General features: G+C 40.6%; 1 protein-coding gene across 1 annotated transcript in view; it reads left to right on the forward strand.

Moving 5' to 3' along the window:
• Positions 1–23,451, forward strand: part of LOC136875922 (nipped-B protein) — a 140,503-nt gene that overhangs the window by 267 nt on the left and 116,785 nt on the right. Inside the window, exon 2 of the mRNA XM_068228256.1 lies at positions 2,303–2,449. Within this exon, the coding sequence (XP_068084357.1) occupies positions 2,303–2,449 (147 nt within the window). The remainder of the gene's footprint in view (positions 1–2,302; positions 2,450–23,451) is intronic.

Raw genomic sequence — 23,451 nt, forward strand, 5'->3', positions numbered from 1 at the left:
CAGAGCACGAACATCAGCGAAAGGACAGATGAAGCAGATTTAAAGTCTAATAATAATAATAATGTTATTTGCTTTACGTCCCACTAACTACTTTTTAAGGTCTTCGGAGACGCCGAGGTGCCGGAATTTAGTCCCGCAGGAGTTCTTTTACGTGCCAGTAAATCTACCGACACGGGACTGTCGTATTTGAGCACCTTCAAATACCACCGGACTGAGCCAGGATCGAACCTGCCAAGTTGGGGTTAGAAGGCCAGCGCCTTAACCGTCTGAGCCACTCTGAGAGGACTTTAAACTAGTTTTACTTCCATATGTCAGTTCTGGTTGAACCACCATCTTGTAGTTTTAATTTTATTTTAATTGACAGACATTTTTTATTTTATGTATACCATATTAATTTTTAAGCTTTTACCTTTTTATTAGTTATTTCTTGTGTGCAGGTTTCTCATCCAAGTTGTATGTTATAATTTCTCCTAGGTATTTAAATTGTTTCACTATTTTTACTTTCCTGTTATTTACTGTTATGTGGTTTATTACTAGTGGATCTGCTACCTTTATCTCTCTCTTTATCATTATCAGTCATTATTTCAGACCAATTTTATCAGAATTAAAATATTTTCACACAATGCCAAGACACAAGTTAATGAAGTAGGAGTTGGTCCACATATTCAGTATATTTTAAATGATATAACAAGGTTTTATTCATAGAGTATTCGTTAATGGGACTAGTTTCAACCTCTATGTTTTGAGGTCATCCTCAACCATAACATAAGAACCATAATCGGTACAGAATCACAATAGCTGAAGTACAAGACACTAAAGTATAAAGATGAAACACTTAAATATTGGATTAAAGCTGTCATTAAAAATCAAAGCAGTAATGATTTAATTACTGCTAGAATGTTAGTTTTTTATAAATTCAATTTATTTATTTATTTATTTTATGAAAATGGTCGTATTTTAATTTTTTCGTCATGGCTTCGGCAGCCAGCACAATTCCTATCCTAGTCGCGAGATGGGAGCTTCATTCTTTCCATTCCTGACCCGGTCGAATGACTGGAAACAGGCTGTGGATTTTCATTTTCACATGGAAGCTTGTTTTCATTAACCTTAGACTGTGTAAGTTTTTAACATACTTATTTTCCAAGCTCGATTGTACACAGTCAGACGATCTTTTACTTTTTTGTATATTCTCTTTTTCTTTTAATCTGATGCCATCCACATCACCATCTTGCAACACTTTAAGTGAGGCTTGAAATGAAATAACACCCATTTCACTCTTAAAATGTGAGTTAAAATACATTTCAAAAGAGCAATGATAATACCAAGTGAGTTGGCTCCACAATTTGGGCCATGTAGCTGTTACTTTTCATTTGAGAGGCAGTGGGTTCAAATCCACTATCAGCTGCCCTGAAGGTGTTTGTGTGGTTTTCCATTTTTACAACAGGCAAATGCTGGGTCCGTATCTTAATTAAGGCTACTGTCATTAGTTTCCCAGTCCTTGCCCTCTCCTATACCATTGTTTCCATAAGACATTGTGACATTAATCCAATAGAGAAGAAAAAAGAAAGTAGAGATAATGAATGAGATTATCTCATTGTGGGAACAGGGTCAGCCCAATCTTGGCTGAAGTAATCCCAAGTACTCGACTGGCAAACCAGAAATGAAACCCTGTAAGTTGATACTAATCATATGTGAGGCAACAAGAGAATCTCTAAGCAAAATGGTGGGTTATTAAGGTCAGTCCCAGTATTTGCCTGTTGGAAAAATAAGAAACCATGGAAAACCATCTTCAGAATTGCGAACAGTGCGGTTGTTATTGTGTGAAAACATGTTAATTTCGTTTTAACTGATATACATTTTTTATTGCATGTAGATCATACTAATTTTTAAGCTTTAATATTTTTATTTCTTTCTTGTGTAATTCTGATTGTGATAGATTTGCAATTAAATCTAATCACAATCACACATTCTGTTAAGATTTCATATTACCCGGGTGTAAAGATGATAATTTAGTTAGCTTCTCTTTAATGTTTAATTTTGGGCTCATACAAATAGGTGATAATGGGATAGGACTGGGAAGGAAGCGACTGTGGCCTTAATTAAGGTCAGACCCAGTATTTGCCTGGCATGAAAATAGGAAACCATGGAAAACCATCTTGAGGACTACCAACAGTGAGGTTCGAACCCACCGTCTCTTGAATGCAAGCTAACAGCTACATGGCCCGAACCACGCTGATAACTTGTTTGACAAATAGTCTGTTTATTGTCTTACTCTGTCTCTTTTTTCTTTTTTCTTTTTCAGAATCCAGACCTATCTGAAGTGCTGTTCTTGTGTGATAATCTTGCCTACTTTCACTATGAAATTCTGGATGAGCCCTTATTTATTATTCGTCACATTGATGTAATCTTGTCAACTGTAGGCTATGATCTAAAAAAGGATTTTGAAGAGGTAATTTTTTTCTGCCATGTATATTTAAGAGAGGGGGAGTGTGGAGGGGATGAGAAATATTGTAAATCTGTATATATAAAATGAGTTTTGTCTGTACATTCCTTAGAATTTGAAAAGAATGGTATTTCTGTATCAGTCATGTCCATAGTAACAAGGATATGCACTTTTTACTTTTCCATAATTTCTGTCTGTCTGTCTGTCTGTCTGTCTGTCTGTCTGTCTGTCTGTCTGTCTGTCTGTATGTATGTATGTATGTATGTATGTATGTATGTATGTATGTATGTACACGCATCACGAGAAAACGGCTGAAGAGAATTTAATGAAAATCGGTATGTGAAGTCAGAGGATGAGCCACTACAATCTAGGCTATAAATCATTTTACTCACGCTGAGTGAAATGGTAGTTTAGGGGAAGGCCTAAAATTTAATTCTCAAATATTTATATTAGTGGTCCTATCGATGCATACTACATAACTAAAGTTATATAGAATTAAATTTCCGATCATTTATGTCATACATTGTGACCGTTTTGATAACACAGATATTCATGAATTTGTATTTTTGTTGTCAAGTCCATATCAACGCCGAGCCACGAGAAAATGGGTCAAGAGAATTTAATGAAAGTCAGTATATAGATTCGGGGAATAAGAAACTACAGTCTAAGTTATAAACAACTGTATTCGCCCTGTATGAAATTGTAGTTTAGGGGAAGGCACCTGAAATTTATTTTTTAAATACCTATGTTATTGGCCCTATCGAAAATTACTACATAACAAAAGTGAACTTATAGAGAATACAATTTCCGACCATTTATGTTTTATTCAATTTTACCGTACCGACTATGATAAGAGTGGTATTTCAGATTTGGAAGAAGACTAAATGTGAAGGCCTACGATATTGAAAGCGCATAGCATTGATCAACAATAACATTACATTGACCAGTGTTTGTGGTGATGTTCTTTGTCTCTTATGCTGCCGCTCAACTCCGATAGATGGGATTACTGATGTGTGCCGAGTAATACATTGGCGGGAAATAGCTGGGGAGTTAGAAAACTTTCTTCTTTAGCATGTCATTCCTCTGGTTCATAAATTTTATGATACCGTACTGCTGGTACGTAATAGTGTTGGCTACTGAATGCATGATTCGAAGCAGTGTATTGATTCATTCAAGTGTCCGAGTGAATTGATTCACAGGAACGGCGAGCTCACGGCACACAATTCAGCTTACTCCCAGCAGACAGTGCTGAGTGGCGCACTCACTGGACGTTGACGGGGAGCCGAGCTTCCGCTGCAGCAAGACAGTGAATCATGGCACATCGAAAGAATCGTGAACGAGCACGGCTCAGTGAGACACAAGATACACACGGCTCCTTATCGGCTCAGTGGACACGCGGAGAGCCGAGCTTCCACTGCAGCGAGACATACAGTGAGCCATAGCACACCGAAAGAATCGTGAACGAGCATGGCTCAGTGAGACACAAGATACACGGCTCCTTATCGGCACACTGGACAGTTGGACACTGGCGGAGAGCCGAGCTTCCGCTGCAGCGAGACATACAGTGAGCCATGGTACAGTACACTGAAAGAATCGTATGCTGTAATGGATTCTCGAGCTCAGCTCATTTTAAAATAATACCCATTTGCTCTCACTGTCCTCTTCTTACAGGGGAGGTTTGAATAATAGATGGTTTTATTTGCAGTGTTAAAAAGGTAGTCAAAACATAATTCTGAAGTAGCTAGTAAGTAGGTAGGCTATTAGGTTATACTATTTATTAGTTTAATGAATCTTAGTATTATAACTTAGTTGACATTTGACAATTAAACTCTACTCTAGCCTGCCCTATGACTACGAGTCATGCTCATGAATACTCAAAAGTATCTGTTTTATATTGGGAAGAACGGCTCAGTATTCTCTCAGTTCATATGTCACATCGCTGCACAAGACTTCAATCATATGTGGACAGACGCAATAACTTAATCAACAGTATGTTGAATCAGAAAACCAGCGGGGCTACTGTACATCTCGGGTAGCCTATACAAAATATGACGATTTAAAAAATCCTCAGCTGATAGAAAAATACATATTTTCAAAAATGACCGAGCGAATTGTCATGCGGTTAGTATCGCATAGCTATGCACTTGCATTCGGGGGATGGTGGGTTCGAATCCCACCGTCGGCAGCCGTTAAGATGGTTTCTGTACTTTCCCCATTTTCACACCAGGAAATGCTGGGACTGTACCTTAATTCAGGCCAGAAACCTTCGATGTATTAGAGTGACTAGCATTTTTTCTAAGAAAGGAGTTCATAGTATGAAACCAGATGGCAGCTGTGAGCACTGAATGCTGTTGCTGCTGTCTTACCAGCACATACTACTCAGATGCAGTAGGAGCGGTGACTAATGTGCTGTATCGATTCAGTAATGTGAGCAGTATCAAATCAGTAAAATGAATCAAATGTCCCATCACTAGTACGTAACTCAGTGGTCCTTCATAGTATTCCAGCTATTTGATCCCTACTCTGACGCGCTGTTTTGAATGAGCAGTGTGCACTCTTAAGGCAGAGGCTCACGTAGTAGTAGTAGTAGTAGTAGTAGTAGTAGTAATAGTAGTCTAGAATTAAATTTAGGCATATTCCAAATTATAGTACCACAATTGACTAAATAACTCAAAATTCAACCCTGAAAAGAGCTGTTTCTTAAAAAGAGCCTTTTCCTCTTCACTTTTATTAAATTCTACATTAATTTTATTCAAAATTAGCAGTGAAGAGGGGGTTTCTCCTCTGGCTTGGAGGAATTTTTCTTTTTTGCAAGTTGCTTTACGTCGCACCGACACAGATAGGTCTTATTGCGACGATGGGACAGGAAAGAGCTGGGAGTGGGAAGGAGGCGGCCGTGGCCTTTAAGGTACAGCCCCAGCATTTGCGTGGTGTGGAAATGGGAAACCACGGAAAACCATCTTCAGGGCTGCCAACAGTGGGGTTGGAACCCACTATCTCCCGAATACTGGATACTGGCCGCACTTAAGCAACAGCAGCTATCGAGGTCGGTGCTTCAAGGAAAAAACTGCCTCCAAGACAGATAGATATTTCCGCCGCCAGTGTAGTGAATTGAGATTTTCCGACTCATCGGGTACTCCTAGGAAACAGATTAGTAAAAGTGCATAGTTTTTGCCCTGCGACTCTCCACTATTCGACCCCACCCCCCAAAAAAAAACTAAGAATGTTCACGGATCGTAGCTGTCTGCGGCCTGGTCATTCCAGCTCTGGAACTTTGGACTGCTAGATTGGCAGCGTAGTACTGTCCATTAAAAGTGAGAAAATGTGTGGTTTTTCATTTGATCAAATATTTCATGTGAAATCATTGTACTCACGCCATTTCTACTGACATTGTAATGACCTATGTTCATTTCAGTTGGGAAAACCGCTAAGACAGTCTTTCTGGGGATGTAAAAAAGGCAGGTGGAGAGTGAGTGTCTGCCATTATAATGCAATTCCCCAACCTGATTGTGACTGATGGTAGGCAAGCGGGCCTACCATTACTATGAAAATTCTCTAACGCAGTCTTCATATGAGACAAGATGTTTGGTGATTTCTCCGTCGCATTTCTAGGGTAACGTTATGAGCTATGCAGTTTAATAAATCTTGCTCACAACGTGTTCTCTACCTAACCTACAATTCTGTATACAATGTAGATTCCGTAGCGAAGCACGGCTACATCAGCTAGTAAAATGTATAAAAGCAAACAATTACATAATGGTTCCCTAAATTAGTTTGTGGTTTGTGAGTTGCTAGTCTGCAGGTAGTTTAAATGCTTTTGCTCTCTGTCATCCCCTCCTCTGCACATCATCTCCATTCAGCATTAGAATCTTCGTGAAAGCAGTTATGCATGCAATTGGAAAACTGTTATTATATTGTTTGTATATACCCCTTTGGAGTGTAATCCCTATGTAAACAAGAGATCACTGTAGTATGCAGATTATTCTTGCACTGGTATTAGTAATTATATTGATGTTAATTAAGTAAACTTGTGGCCTCATATTGCTCAATATGGTGCAGCTATTTTCAGGCACACCACCAATGGGGGTGTGTTGCAGTAGCTTTTTAACAACATTCCAGCCTTTCTGCCTTTCTTAAATCTCTAGCAGTACCAGGAATCAAACCCAGGCCTCCCAGGACAGCAGCTATTAGTGCTAACTGTTGGTTTTATTATTACTTGTGGTCTTTGGGGGGATGGAGTGAAGGCGTTACTGCATTATGAACAATCCTAGAGGCACATGTGAACAATATACCATAACAACATATTGTCATACTTTTGTGTGCCCACTTTGTGAAGGCTTCTCTTTACAAGTGTTTTACTGTTAAATTCATCAGTTGATTCTTTTATACTGGAAGTGCTGTTATCTTGTTAAGTCCTTGTCAGATCCTACCTGAACATTATTTCCTTGTCCACCCCTTTTCACCTTCCTTATATACCTTCAGTGCTCTATTTTTCATCCTCAGAAGACATACTAGTCTACAGCATTACACCTGTTTCAACTCCACTGTTTCCCTAACTGATGGTATGTGTGTGGGGGTTCCTGGATAAGTCACTCTTCCTCTCCATTTGTGCCATACTTGCTTGATGTGATGTCTACGTATATAAGGTTTGCCAATAACCGTTATTTGTTTAGTTCTGGGATACTTAATATTGAGGGTCCAAGGCTTGCTGACTAATAACTGCTCTCTGTAAGACAATATTAGATATCCTGCAGCAATCATCTCTCTCTCATGCAAAATGTCAGTTTTCATGACACAACTGTGATCTAATGGGTCAGGCAGCAGCTTATTTATCTTCATATAACTGAGTTAATCTTATACTACCTCATATCGAGAAGAATGACTCCCCAGATTTTTCCTGCTATGGTAGCAAGTAGACTTTGCTGCCAGCATCTCAATGCCAAGAGTTGGGTAGGGGGAAATAACTGGCACCCTAAGGAAGCCAACAGCTTCGGGCGGACTCAGGTATCGCCATGGTATGCTGTTGTGTTCGGGAGGGAAGTTACTGACTCACCTTCCTCTGCCGGCAGTTTCTGGAGTGTGTCACGCTGTTCCATGGTAATGTTACATATGTATGTGGGGAGTACAGGTCTCCATGTATTTCACAACTTAAAGGTGTCTTCCCTGTTAAACTTACTTGGGCACAGCTCTATGTCTATGGCTTCCCTCACAAGTCGAACATAGTATTCTTTTACAGGCGTGATGACCCTTGTAGGTCTAAAAGGATTTGATGGTCTGTACTGTAGAAGTGTTCTGCTATGGCAGACTGCTTTTTGCTGCATTAACTACAGCGCCACTGAAACCTAAGTGCTTCTATTGTTACATAGATGACACATTTTCAGGCTGGTCACATGGAAGAGAAACATTAAATGAACTTTTGAAGCACCTAAATTCCATTAACAGGGATATCAAGTTCACAATGGAAAGAGAAAATGTAAGGTAAATTAAATTTTTGATGTGCTAGTGTACAAGAAAATACGATGGTACACTAGGTCATCCAATGTATAAGAAACCTACACATTCTGAAAGGTACCTTCGTAAGTCATAAGTCCTCACACCACCAGCCTTGTCAAAAAACAGCTTTCCTTGAAACGTTAATTACTAGGGTAAATAAAATTGCAGATGCTGAACCTCCCGAGTACATTAAGGGAACTGACAGCATCCATCAAGAAAAACACCTATATACCAGGAGACACGGCATGAGCTGTAAAGATCAAGGAGCCTAATAAGGATAGTACAAACCAAGACTTCAGAAAAAAAAAGAAATTCCTTCCTTATGTGGCAGGTATAACCGACAGAATAGGGCGCATTCTTAGGAAGTAATATATACCTTCTTTTTTTTTTTGGATCATACACGCACCTTGATATTTTATGAAAATTTAAGGAAAAACATAATTTCACTGACAAAGTTTTATAGAAATAATTTAATTTGTATACTAACCCAAATTATTGGTAGGTAGTGCAATACTGTCACTGTTACAAATCACAAGTAGGTAGGTACTTGCAATTCTCACTCTCATTCATTACTCATAACACTGTTTTTGAAATTTCTCTTTCATTTTGTGATACTTTAAACAGTATATCATCTTCAGCACCATCAAGGGCATTCCTTATACCACAATTATTAAAGGTTTTGGCAACATTTCCCTTTTCACTGACATCCATGATGTCTTCAGGCATTCACAGACTAGTCCAACCAATGGTCTCTTCATTCATCCTGCTAAAAACCATGAATGTTTTGGTTATTGATATATCCAGTAGTTGCAACTGGCTTGTGAGGCCCCATGGAATGATCACAAATTGAGTGTTCAAGTCCTTCATTCTCCACTTTGTTGTATGCATTTTGTGGGATTTGAACTGGTCCAACACAAGAAGGAATTTCTTTTTCAGGAGGCCACTGGGACGTTTAGCCCACAATTTCTCCAACAATATCTTCATTCCATATTCCTCCATCCATCCCTTCTCTTGAACATGAAGGACAATACCTTGTGAAATTTTATCTGTGGGTACAATTATTCTCTTAAAAATTACATTAGAGCCAATTTTGTATCATCTGCATAAAAAGACAACACAACAATGTAATGTGACTTTTCATGGCTGGATGTTTTTATTGTGATAGTCTCAGTTCCTTTACTGTCAACAGTTCTGTTTGATGGAACGTGAAAGTTTAGAGGCATTTCGTCCCTAATACCAACGTGATGGAGTTCGAACCGAGTTTGTTTTCATATCATTTTCTCAGTTGGTGGAGATTCAAATTGTCATTGTGCTGCCCTATCACCATGTAATTTTGTGTACAACTGATATTGTGTACAGTAAATTGTCACTTTTGGAACTTGCCACTACTGTAACATGCTAATGGTTACAAAGTGAAAGATGGCTCGTTGTAACAGGTTCCTTATTTCATGCGTCGAAATAGCCTCATCTAATTCAGGCAGAGTGACACTCAAACCCCCCGAAACAGTAATCCCCTCATGCTGAGCTCTCCATTTGTCTTCTTTATTCAATAATTTCTCGAAATACTGGACCCATGTACTATGACTTATATTGGTCCCCCCAGAACACAACTTCTTGGTTACTTGATTTATTTTATCCCATACTTTCCTACTGTCATTGTCCTTGCACTTTTTATTTATGTCTGCAGCCATCTTTTGTTGCCATTCCCACTTCGTCTTTCTTAACAATTCTCTGTATTCTTTCCTGTTTTTACAAAATTTGTTTCTAGCTACTTGACCACCATCCACCCTGGATCTCCTAAGTGCCTTCATGACTAGTGACTTTTTCTTTACATATTCTGTATTATACCATCTACCTTTTATCTGCGTTTTACTTAGATTTTGCCTCATACCTTTTTCTGCCATTCCTATTAAATTTTCTATCCTGGTTAGGGCTTCCTCCATTCTATTCTCTTCTATCAATTTTCTCCATTAAAGTACTCTCTGAATTCATTTCCTAATTCTTCTCTCCAATGATACCTAGGTATTTTCCTCTCCTGTACGCTATCGTAAACGATCTCTTGCGCTCTTATATCTTGAATCATTAATTTTATAGATACTGGCATATGATTTGCCTCTGCCCAATCCTTAATGCTTATCTCTTTGATAATTTGCAAACTATCCCTACAGCATACAACTAGGTCAATTGTACTGCCCTCATTTTCTACTATATAGGTTAGTTTTCTACTCTCATCTCCAAACCACCACCCATTCAATATATAGAGCTCCTCTACCGCGCATAATTCTAGTAGTTTTTCTCCATTTCTGTTACATTCTTTATCCTGGCTATTTCTATTAACTACTAATACCCCGTCCTCAAGTTGACTGTAAACTGGTTTCTTGTCCCCTATCCTCGCGTTAAGATCGCCTATAATAATAATGCTTGCCTGATCATACATACTTCTCATTCGTCTAATTTCTGTCGCTAAATTCTCAAAAAAATAATTCTGCGCAAATGGGGAGCTCAAAGGTGGATTATATATAAAAGCTATACCTATTTCATTCCTCCAATTGACCCTATCTAATATTCATATCCAGATTAATTCCTTAAACTCAGATTCTAAGAGCTGTATTCTATCTTTTAAGTTGTTTTTGATAACCACTATAATTCCGCCCGATATCCTTCCTCTATTGGATCTCCATACGATACACCCTTCTATCTTTAAGTCTTTCTTGTAATCAGCCCAAGTTTCTACAAGCCCAAGGATGTCCATTTCTTCCAGTAGCTCTTTAAAGTCTTCGTTACCTATTTTGCTCCATACTCCTTCAATGTTAACACATGATACCTTTAACTCTAGTTATTTTTTACTTCTATGTTCTAAACTCCCTGACTTACTTCTAGTCATTCTAGATCTTTCCACTTCCATTATACTCCCCTCCGGAGAGCAAATAACGTCCTTCTCAGATAGTTCTTCTGTGATTTTTAATCTACTACGGTACCTGAACCCATCCCCTTCTTCTGAAAAAAGTCTTTTAGACTCACTGAGCTACGCCTGGAAGTATCCTCAGCTCCTCCACACGGCGCCGCTGTTCACATCCGGCTCGCCTCGTCGTTCCTCCCACTGTTATTTAACTCCACTGGAAGATCTGACGTAGACTGTTGAATCATCTGTCCAGGGTTATCAACCCCACCACTGCACGTATACTCTGGAATCCCTTGTGTCATCACTCCTTCACCATGCACTTCCGCTGATGACCCAAACTGCTTACTTCGTTCTTTAAACATATCACCCAGATCACTGACCGTCCACGTTCTCGCCCAGGTATCTCCCATCACATGCAAGCGGTTTCCTCTTATAAATGCCCATAGATTCGATTTTCTTGTTTGTCATAAATGGAATTGTAGAACTCTTTGCTCTTGGAGGCTTTTTCTGTCCATATCCCTTTTTATCCAAATTCTGCTGCCCTTCAAGTTCCTCGCACTATTCAAAATATGGCTTGCCATTAATAAGGAAACAAACTTAATTCTAACAGGTCTTCTTCCCCTATTCTTTCCCATCCTATACACATCATCTATCTCCCTTTCGGTACAATCAATGCCTAATTTCTCTCTCATTAGCTTAAAGACTGAGCTCATCAATTCCACCTTAGATTCTCCTTCTGTTTCATCCAGTCCGTAAATAATAATATTTCTTCTCTTCTCCTCTTCCGTTCTGCTATCTCGCCATTGAAGTACCTGTACTTGTTCTTCTAGTGCCTGTATCCTCTGATTTATTATAGCTCTTTCTTCCTTGTCTTCTCTTATCTTCGCCTTTATTTCTGTTAGATCTTTGGTTATGCTGTCCTTCATATCGTTGATTTGTTGGAACTGTGCTTCGAGCATTTCTTTGGTCTGGTCAGCCTGAGAAGCATCGCGGACAACTTCCTTGATTTTCTCCATTTCCTCCCATGTCAATGGGCCTGGGTTCATCTTGACGCCTCCGATGACTAATAGAGTAGCCACTATAGCTGCCGCCATCAACAGTTCTCTCAGTCCTATTTCTTTATTAAATCCTAATTTACACTCTGTCTTGATCCACTTGACCCGGTTGTGCCATCGCCCTATCACACTCCTATACTGCTGCACTGTTACGCCCATACTGCTTTTCCTGCACTTCCGCACCGTTACCACGCACGTCTGCTCACTAGCTCAGCTCAGCAAAGACTGAAGTGAAAGATGTTCTTTCTACTCTTCCTTGAAGGTTACATTTAAAGATAATCAAGATTGCAGGTCTTTGTGTTTGCCTGGTATGATAAGAAGGTGGACGGGGGAGGGGTTGTGAACCATCTTACTAGGAATTCCCTGGAAACTCGCATTCTTGTCAGACAAATGCAGGTGCAGGTATACCATAGCCACTGTTTCTTAACTGCAGTAATAAAAGGGGTCAACTGCTGAGAGTATTGTAAGGAATATTTTGAGCATTGGTGTAGCAAATCACATATACTGAGTGTCTAAATATGATAGAACTTCGGACCATAAGATCCAGCTATATTTTAGGCAGTAGTTTTTGTAACAAAAAGGGTATCTTATGGTGTAAAAAATTCTTTAAGTCCAATTTTCACGGAAGACCAGAAACTCAAATCCCTGTTTTGACCAGTCTAAGTAAAACCGCCTCTTGAAACACCTGGTGTCTATGAAGTTCCGTGTGGTTGTGATCACTCATATATTGACATGACAAAAAGGCTTATTAGAGCCAGGATGAGAGAACACATAAGGTTTTCCACATAAAATATTATAAGCCAGTCTGCCATAGCAGAACACTTCTACAGTAGACAGTACAGACCACCAAATCCTCTTTGACCAGGTAAGGGTCATCATGCCTGTAAAAAACTACTCTACTGAACGTGTGAGGAAAGACATAGAAATAGAGCTGTGCCCAAATAACTGTAACAGGGAAGACAGCTTCAAATTGTCAAATACATGGGAGATCTTTAATCCAGAAATACATACATAACACCACACTGGCACAGTGCGATGCAATCCGTAAACTCTTGACAGAGGGCGATGAGTCAATAATTTCCCTCTCTACCACCACAGCACAACCCGAGTCCAGTCAGTAGGGGCCACAAAACTACTGTGGCCGTGATTCACTCAACCAACCTCCACATTCCTTGAAACATTTCTATGCTTATTGTCAGCAGCACACCATCATATACTTTGCCCTGATGAATGTAAATGAAAAAATCTGGGAGTTCAGGATCAGAATTTACAGCTGATAACACTTTGTTAATCGTAGGGGCTTCAGTGTTTTTAAAAAATATGTGCACTTTTCTCCAGATACCAGAATGAACAAATTCATCATGTAACCTTTTTGGCTGATTACGCAGACAGTTAATAATAAAGAAGGAAATTTTAACCTTAATAAAAAAATGTACATGCAACAAAAGCATCGCAGTACAAAATATAAACAAACAGGTTTGGTAACATGACAACTGCGGAATGGATATAGAAAGCAGCATGGAACCCTGAGGGGTAATGGAACGTAGCTTTCTGGTATGAAAGAAAATGGAGAGGGTAAATGCCCTTGGATTATAACATTTATTTTTAAAAAGAGACAAAATCAGAAACTCAAAAATTGAAAGACCTTTAGATACATTCCATAGTTACAAAAGGGAAATAAGTGTGTTCATCATACCTTGGGTCGTGCGCGATGTGTTAAAAGAAATTTTGTCACTAAAGTTAAACTTATAGAAACGCTAATTCGACAATACATGTCAATTTAAGTAAGGGCTAGTCCCATTCTAAACAAACAAATATAGAAATTAAACCAAACACAGAGGTAGAGTAAAATTGCATCATTATCCAGAAATCACTCCATGTAAATGTGCATAGATTTTCCACACTATGAAAGAAAAAACAGAAATACCGGGAAGCAAACCCAAGGGATAATTACAACTTAATAAGAAAGTAAAGAAAAGGGTATCGCCTCCAAACAAATAGTATATGCTGAGAAGCTATTTTGACATAATTAGCGGTGAACTTGAAATTCGAGGGCAAACTCCTGCATAAGAAAAAAAGATAAATTTTCACATTTGAATGAAGTAAGGAAGAAACAGTGCTTACCCTGAAACCAGGTTTCCCACTATGGGACCGAAGGATACACATCCGCTCGCTAAGATGGTCAGGTGACCAAAGACACAGATGCTACCTCGCTCCCACCGAAGAAGTGGGGTAAGATCAAGAAACAGGAAATGGTGCAGCCACCAAAGAAAACCAGTCAGAATGCAGAATTCACTTTCGACTTTCACATTCACCAATTACATTTACTTTTATTTTCTGCAATCAAAAGCTGACTCACTGAGAATAAAATGTTCAAGAAAAGTCTTCTTTTACACAACAGGAAATGCGATTCCAGAACTGCGCGTGCAGGTATAGGATGTTTCGGAATAATTGACCAAAATTGAAAATATTGAATTCCTCAGGTTAATGATAATTTTGTATACAACCCACTAATAAGAGTTTTCAAAACAGGCTATTTAAAATTATCTGGACAGGTCCAGGTTTATGAGATCAAAATAATTCTTCCAAGTCCAAGATTTTCAGTCCAAATAGAATAAAATTCAAATACAGTAAAATAAGAAATTTCAAGTCATTTCCCACTGCTGTCTTTATACTGCCACACATCGCACTCCACATCCAACATTTCTAACGCACGTCCTCTGCTTATCCAGTGCATTGGCACGACCAGTAGTAAAAAATTATTTCTGTGCATTGTAAACACTCGAAACAGACACATCGGTGAAGTCTGATATCAATTTCATGATATTGCCAATTGTCAATTGAACTGTCAGTATATGTTTCCATAAACTTATTAAATACATTTAAGACAATAGTCTTCTCTCCACTTTTCAGAGGTTTCCCTCGCTTATGCTTTACAACACCAACCTTTGAAGCGAACTGACTCAAGGTTGTGCAATCATGTGTGACCTTCCTCATGGCTGATAGATATATATAGGGATTTCCATGAGCCGATATTGGATGTTAAGATATTGACCAGAAGTTTAGAATGAGAATACAATTTTCAGTTGATAAAATCCTTTTGCATTCAGTATTTAATACATTAAATTTCAAATTTTTAGAAACAACTCATATTTTTTAATTTAGAAATGGTCTGTTTACTGGGCGGACTTAGAAAGAAAGTAGTATGAAGCAGTCAAAGTCACTTGGTTTTGTTTACGCTTACTTTATTCTCTAGTCGGAAAGCGTTTAGTGTCATGGTGGACAGAGATTTGGCACCCGGATTGACGTTGGCTGCCGCATCCTTGACTGTGCAGAGGTGCACAATTTTGTCATTGCGAACACCTATTTCAAGAAACAGCCAAGCACACCTTATCACCTGTTATAGTGGCGGATGGACATTCCAGTTTGACTACTGTGTGCTATGGTGCAGTGACCTTAAGCTGACCATGAATCCCCACCATCACCACCTTGACCTTATGCTTGCACTTGGATGGTAAATGATGTCCCGCAAGACTGGGTCTGCACACATACCATCGACCCCAGTCAGCTGGTAGGGGGCCTCCAGAATAGTGTTCAGACCACGTTGATGCTGCAGCAGCTGATACTGTCGGAAACACATGCAGTTTATTAACAAGCAAATCTGGTGGTGGCGTGACACCCTGTTGCTGGCAGTGATCAAAGAGAAGAAGCTAGCCTATAAGTCATGGCAAACTTCACACCTCAGTGCCATTGATCAGCAGAATAAGTTGCTTCAGTCTGCAGAAAAGCAAGCTATTACAAAAGCCAGCTAAAGCCCAGCACCATACTGAGGTATGAAAAGCTGCACACACCAGATGGGGAAAGCAAAATCTTCTGCCAACTATTGTCCTCCAAGATTCGGCTGAATTGATGGATCTGCTACTTTTCCAAAATCAGCATATGCAGACCAGTTCCACCAATCTCAACAGCAGAAGTTCAACAAGCAATTAATAAGGTATGGAATGGGAAGGCAGCCGGTCTCGATGACATCCTTGCTGAAACCTGGAAGATGCTTGGCCAAAATTCTGGCATCACTCTTCAACAAGATTCTGGAGGAAAGTGCAGTGCCAAAAGAACATGGGTGATGTCAAAGAGTGTGCTGTCTATTAGACAAATCACCTGGTGTGCCATACAATACAGATCTATGAGCATTTCTTCTTGATAGCCACCTTTGCAGTAACATCAAGACCACGCCTAACCAGTATGGCTTTGTGGTGGATAGAGGAACAACAAATGCCTTCCACACCATTAGGCTGCTCATGGAGAGACACAGGAAGAAGAACAAGCTAGGGCAAGAGAAGGCGTTCATCCGAATTCCTCACGAGCTCATCTGGCAGGCACTTCGATCATATGGTGTTCAGAAGAGTATGTCTGTCGGACGTAGCAGCTGTACTGTAACACCAGCAGCATCATGCAATGTTCTGTTGGAATGTCACCATTTTTCACCATCCAGGTTGACATCCGTCAGGCACCATCTTTTTCACCCATGCTATTCATGCTCTGCATGGACATGGTGACAGCGGACATCCAAACACTACTCTTATGATGGGTGCTCAGACACTAGCATTACCTCTGAAATTTTCTATATATTCCTTAAACTGATAATTTATTGAGATTTCTTGGATTTCTGATGTATTTCCTGCTGCAGGTATTTGTCCATACTGATCTATTACACACTAAAATATGATAATTAATTATTATTTAGGTATTATGCGACCAAGCGGAGTGGCCATGCATTTTAATGCTTTATGGCTATGGCGCCAAGCTCTGCACTTGCAAGATGAGTGGGTCTGAACCCGACCTTCAGCTGTCCTGAGAATGGTTTTCTGTGGGCTCCCATTTTTATTTCCAGTTCCTATTCACAAGTCACAGCCGATTCCTCCCACCTTACCCAATTTCATTCACCATCATTCATTTCATCTTCATTAGCTCCTCAACTGAGGTTGGCATCAAGAAGAGCATCTGGTCATAAAAACATGTCATAAAGTTTCATCTCACCTCAGCCCCAACTCTGTATGAGGAAACGGAACTATGGAGTAGGTATCAGGAGAATGATACTTGAAAAATGATCTACAGCCATTGTGCACCAAATGTCAGCCTAGATTGTGTTATATTGCTATAACAAAGAACTTACAACCCTCAAAAGACTCTGTTGTCTTTGTTATTGAAAGCAGCAATTTTTGGCAATCATACTTCCCCTCCTTTTTTGTATGTCTTTGGTTTAAATATTTTCCAACATTGACTTCTCTTCAGTACTGCTCTGATTTTTTCTGGATAGGGACTCACTGTAGTAATGGGAGAGAAAGCTGACATTATTGAAGAAAAGTGCAATATGGCATGTACCCATAAGATGATTGGTCAAGCCAGCAGATTGGTGCAAAATTAGGGATTTCTGAATTTGGCGTTTGCTCTGCTTTGAAGCGAAGACGAAAGATGGAACTTACAATGATCGAATATGTAGTGGACATCCTAGAAGAACATCTGCTGCTGAAGATAAATACATTGTGATCTTAAGTAAGAGTAACAGAAGGCTTACAGCTGTGGACATCTATGCTGAAATCAACAGAACTAGTGAACAACAAGTATCACTGTCAACCGTGAAATATTGCTTATGTGTTGTTGGATTGTTTGGACATGTATCTGCCAAAAGACCTCTTTTAACACACAGACATAAATCTCAGAGACTTCACTGGATCAGACAACACAAGGATTGAACCATTAAAAAGTGGAAACTTGTTCTATGGAGTGATGAATCAAAATATGAGAAGTCTGGGTCAAAGGGTCGTCAGTATGTCTGCCGTCGTCCAGGAAGAGGAATGCTAGAAGGCTACCTAACACCAGTTGTGAAGCATGGGGGGTGATAGTGTTATGGTTTGGGATTGTTTTGGTAACAGTAAGGTGGAAGACGTGGTTGAAGTGGAAGGTATCTTGAATAGGAGCTGTACCATCACATTCTTTCAAGCATTGCAGTACAATCGTGAACTCAACTTACTGGAAGTGGATTTGTTCTTCAGCAGGACAACGACCCAAAACACATGCTGAACCTTTGCAATAAGTACATTAGAATCATCAGGAGTTCTACAAGTAACAACCTGGCCCACTTAGTAACTCGATTTGTCACCCATCGAGTAATTGTGGTATGAACTTGACAATAAAGCAAAACCACAGTCTTGCCTAAGCCACGGACGAGTGAGATCGCATTGAGTGGAGGGTCCCGGGAGTGGGAGGTGTGGGTGAAAGTGCGGAGTGCAGGAAGGTTGTGGAGAAGTGTGCCGACAATGATTGGTGTAGAGCAGTACAGGGCGACGGTAGGAAGATGGCAGGGAAGAATGAAGAAAGAAGAAATGAAATTAGGAGGGTGTAAAATGGATTTGGAGAGAAAAGGAGAACTATTGCTATCAGCGGCGGTGATTATAATTTTGCTATGCATTGGGGGGGTCGACTGAACCCAGGCCCGGCATCTAGTAGAAATGAGGAAGGGGAAAATATGGACGCATTCAAAAGAGCCGTAAAAGAGGTGGTGAAAGAAGTTTGCCCTTTTGAGCAAATTAAAAATATGGTTAAAGAAAAAACCAGGGAGTTTGGAAAAATGGAGGTATGGTTAAGAGAAAAAACGGAAGATATAACAGCACAAGTGAAACATAACACCGAAGAAGTTGTAACATTAAGGGAAAAACTAGGACGATTAGAAGAGGAGAACTTGAAGCTGAAAGCAGAAGTGGAAGCCAATACTTTATATCGAAGAAAGAAGTGCTTATTTATATATGGTGTGCCTGAGGAGTTGAGAGAAGACAAAGTACTTACAACTTATAAAGTAGTGGACTTAATACAGGGGAAATTGAAACTTAACTCTAGTGAAGTGGATATAGACGATGTGCAAAGAGTGGGAAAAAGTAGGGGCAACAGGCCTATCAAACTAGAACTGTTTTCTACGTTGATGGCTGATGCTGTGATAAGAAATGCTAGTAATGTGCAGAGAGAGAAAATATGGATCAAGAGAGACGTGGGATGGGAGGCGATTAGGAACGAGAAAATACTCGGAAAACACAAGATTCGTGCCATAAATCAAGGGCTGAGAGCGACTATTAAAGGGCAAGAACTAGTGGTAGCAGGCAGAAATTGGAAGAGAATCTGGTCTGTAAATAGACTGATTGACTTAGACAGGAGGATAAAAGAAGACGAAGAAAAAGTGAGTAGTGCAACGAAAGGTGGGGAAGTGAGGCGAGATATCAGTAGCAGTGTGCAGTGTGAAGAGGGTCAGGGAGAGGTGCCAAGTGAAAATGTGATCATAAACAGTGAAGAAGCCCAGGGAGAGGTGCAAAGTGAAAAGGTAACCATAAGCAGTGAAGAAGAAAGGCAGGGGAGTGAAAGCAGTGAAGTAAGAGAAGCGCAGGGTAAAAAGGTGACCTCAGAGGCAACCAGGGGGTGTCTCAATCTGAGTTGGGATAGAGGCATGGGCAGAAGGCTGGGAAATGAACAGAGTTGGAGCAGAGGAAGAAATAGAGACTTAACGGCCATGTGGGGAGCTACGAAAAGTAATGAGGGTATTGTAACAAGAAGCAAAAACAATAATAAAGTGAGTAAGTAAGTATTAAGGGCATGATTGTCGAAAAAGTAAGAGATGGAGGTGGTGTTTGTGGAGTTGGAAGTTATGATGGTATTTATTTGTGGAGGCTGAAATGTGGTGATGGAGAAGTGCTATGTAAGTTATGATGTGTTATAGGGCTGAAATGTGGTGTTGGAGAAGTGGTGGTTTAAGATGGTGGATGGCAGAAGGTGAGTGTAATGGTCGAAGAAGTAGAGGTGGTATATGAGGTGGAGTTGGTGTTATATTGCTGAAATGTGGTGTTGGAAGTTAGTGAGGGCTTGGTATTTGTTGTAACCAAGGTTGAAGTTTACAGAACACAACTTTTATTTGCTTCACTTTATAATATTTACACAAATAACTGAAATTTATTTTGAAGCAAAAGGAATATTGAATCTTGAGAACAGTCTGTCTTTATACAATATGTACAGGTTTGCAGTCTTTATATACACTTCTATCTTGAAAAGATAGTCTTTGTGAATTGACACTTTGATAGTCGAGAACTATCTGGCACACTAACATAAATGTTCATGAGAGTCCTTGTTTGTTGAAGTGCCTGAATTCCTAAAAAGCAAGTTCAATTGATTGAAGAAATTCCACCTAGCGAAACTAAGGGAGCTTGCATAAGTTAGGGAATGAAAATGGCTTGTAAAAGAATTACGGGACTTAGGCAGCGGAAACAGGTAAGGGAGCGGTGACCAGAGGTGAAACCTCGTACTGCCAGAAATTCAGTCCACCTGGTCGAAGCACATTTTCAAGAGGAGTAGCCTCCGTGCTCGACGTAAGGTGTATTCTGGAGCTGGACACCGGGGCAAGTGGGCAAGTGAGCAGGCCGGGAGCTCCTATTTATAGTACACTCGATGGTCAGGCACGCGCACTGAGGGCTGCGCGTCGAAGCTAGCAGAATGATACACAGGCGCGCGTGCAGCTGGCTGGTGGAGCGAGCAGGGAGCGCCGGACATACAACACCCTCCCCTCCTAAATGCGCCGGTACGGCGTGAAACGGCGGCGGCGCTGGCGGCGACTGCGATGCTGGGGCGGAGCTGCTGATGTCTCTGTTGTATTGTCCGGAGCTGGAACTGGGCGGAGTGGCGCTGTCTCGTCCTGAAAGGAACCCATTGTTATTAAATGATCTAAAGCGCGTTCAGCAATAGATTTATCTGGTTTAGCAATAGCATCAATAGCTGGACAGGGGCGGTAGCGCAGACGTATCTGATCTTGATGGCGGCAGATACGTTTCTCCGTAGTCTGTATCTCGTAGAGACGATGACCCAAAGATCTGCAGATGACTCCAGGTATCCAGAGTGGGTTGGATTTGAATGTCCTGGTGTAGACCTTGTCGTTGAGGGAGAACTTCGTTGGTGAGGTCTTATGCTGGGCCGGAAGAGGCTGTAACAGAGAAAGTAAAGTTCTGTGAGGTCGTCCATGGAGCTTCTGTGCAGGAGTGATATTATCAGCGCCGGGTAGAGTTCTGTAGTTGTTTAAGAGTTGGAGCAAGGCTTGGTCTTTGGTTAAGCCTGAAGAGACAGCTTTCTTCATACTTCTTTTAAATGTTTGTACGAAGCGTTCAGCTTCACCATTAGATTGAGGGTGAAAAGGTGGTGCTAGTATATGACGAATGCCATTATGTGTACAAAAGTTCTGAAAAGCAGTAGCTGGAAATTGAGGTCCGTTGTCCGAAATGAGTACTTGCGGTAAACCTTCTGTAGTAAAGATTTTCTGGAGAGCACGAATGGTAGCTTCGGTTGTAGTAGTCGAATGCATATCCACTACATATGGAAAGTTTGACAGGGAATCGATGACTATTAACCACATGGAATTGAGGAAAGGACCTGCGAAATCGATGTGAACTCGTTCCCATGGAGTAGTAGCAGGAGGCCATGAAGCAAGATCAGAAGACGGGGCGTTCTGATTCGTTTGACATTGCTCACAATGACGTATTAGCTTTTTGATGGCGGCATCAATACCGGGCCAGTAGCAGTGTTGACGGGCGAGTTGCTTTGTTCTGGAGATACCCCAATGGCTTTGGTGTAATAATTCGAGAACTTGTTTCTGTAGGCTAAGTGGGATAACCACTCGGAAGATGGTGCCTGCTTCTAGTAGTACAACTCCGGCACGAGTCGTGAGACGATGCTGCATACGATGATAAGGTGCCAGGTGGGCAGGAAGTGTGCTCTGAAGAGGCCAACCGTTGCGGATGTAAGTACGTACAGTAGCAAGTGTACTGTCCTTATCCGTAGCTTTAGCTATGCAGGTAGCATCAATAGGAAAACTGGATACAGTATCTTCAAGTTCTATGTCCAACTGAAGACATTCAGATTCTTGAGAATCGAAGGCAGTATCAGGACCAACGGGTAAGCGGGAGAGGGCATCAGCATTACAATGCTGGGATGTGGCTCGATATACAATCTGATAGGAATAATCAGAAAGGAACAGGGACCATCTTTGAAGCTTTCTGAGGGAATTCTCTGGGATCTTATTACCAGGATGGAATAAGTGTACGAGAGGCTTATGATCGGTAATGATCAGGAAATGGTTGCCATAAAGATATTCATTGAAACGGCGAATACCAAAGATGATGGCTAAAGCTTCTTTCTCTATCTGTGAGTATCGACATTGATGGTCATTAAGTGTTTTCGAAGCGAAGGCGATAGGGCGTTCTTGTCCATGACGATCCTTCTGGGAGAGAACGGCACCGACACCATAGTCTGAAGCGTCAGTAGCTAGCGTGATGATCTTGTCGGGCTGAAAATGAGTGAGTTGTATAGCTTGAATTAAGGCGTTGTTGATTGTTTTCCATGCCTGTTGGCATTGCGGAGTCCACTGAAACTTAACACCTTTTTTACGTAGAGCGTTTAATGGAGCTGCCACTGTAGCGAAGTGTGGAATGAACTTATTATAATAGTTCGCTTTGCCTATGAAGGACTGAAGCTGCTTGAGGTTCTGAGGTGCTGGCATGTTTACTATCGCGGAGACATTCTGCATACTAGGACGAATTCCATTCTTATCAAGTATATGTCCGAGGTAGTGAACTTGAGGCTGAAAGAAGGTACATTTAGCGAGATTCGCTCGTAGGCCATTGTCTTTCAATTTCTGGAGAAGAAGGCGGAGATTGGTTAGATGTTCCTGATGATCTTTTCCAGTAACAATAATATCATCCAGGTAGTTAGCACAACCGGGAATTGAGGCGGTGAGTTGAGCCAAATAGCGCTGAAAAATAGCCGCTGAGGATGAAACACCGAATGGGAGCTGCTGGAGCTGGAGCAGTCCTAGAGGAGTGTTGAGTGTGAGAAATTTCTTAGATTCTTCGTCTAAAAGTAGCTGGAGATATGCTTCTTTAAGATCAACTCGAGAGAAGAATTGTCCACCAGAGAGACGACGGAATAAGTCTTCTGGACGTGGAATAGGAAAGATATCGGTTTCGAGTTGTGCGTTGACTGTAGATCGAAAATCGCCACAAAGTCGAACATTACCATCAGGTTTCTTGATTACCACGAGTGGAGTAGCCCATTGACTAGAAGTAACTGGTACTACAATTCCAGTTTGTATCCATCTTTCTAATTCTTTCGTGACCTGGTCTTGAAGTGCTAGGGGTACTGGACGTGCTTTGAGGAAGCGAGGCTTAGCTCCGGATTTCAGCTGTATGTGAGCTGTATAGTCTTTTGCTGTTCCGAGCTGAGAGTCGAAGACTTCAGGAAACTGCGCTAGGAGAGCGGTAACATCAGAAGTAGGATGCAATGTAGATACGACGTGAATGTTGTCATGTATCTGGAAACCAAATAAGTTAAATAGATCCATGCCCATAATGTTTGATGCAGTGTAGTTGTTAACTACGAGAAGAGGAATGGCCTTCTGAATTCCTTTATAACTAGCCTGAAGCTTAATGTGACCTTTGATGTCAATTTTCTTCTTGTTAAATGTCACGAGCTGGATG

This window comes from Anabrus simplex, chromosome 6 (genome assembly GCF_040414725.1).
Source record: "Anabrus simplex isolate iqAnaSimp1 chromosome 6, ASM4041472v1, whole genome shotgun sequence".
NCBI classification, from domain to species: domain Eukaryota; kingdom Metazoa; phylum Arthropoda; class Insecta; order Orthoptera; family Tettigoniidae; genus Anabrus; species Anabrus simplex.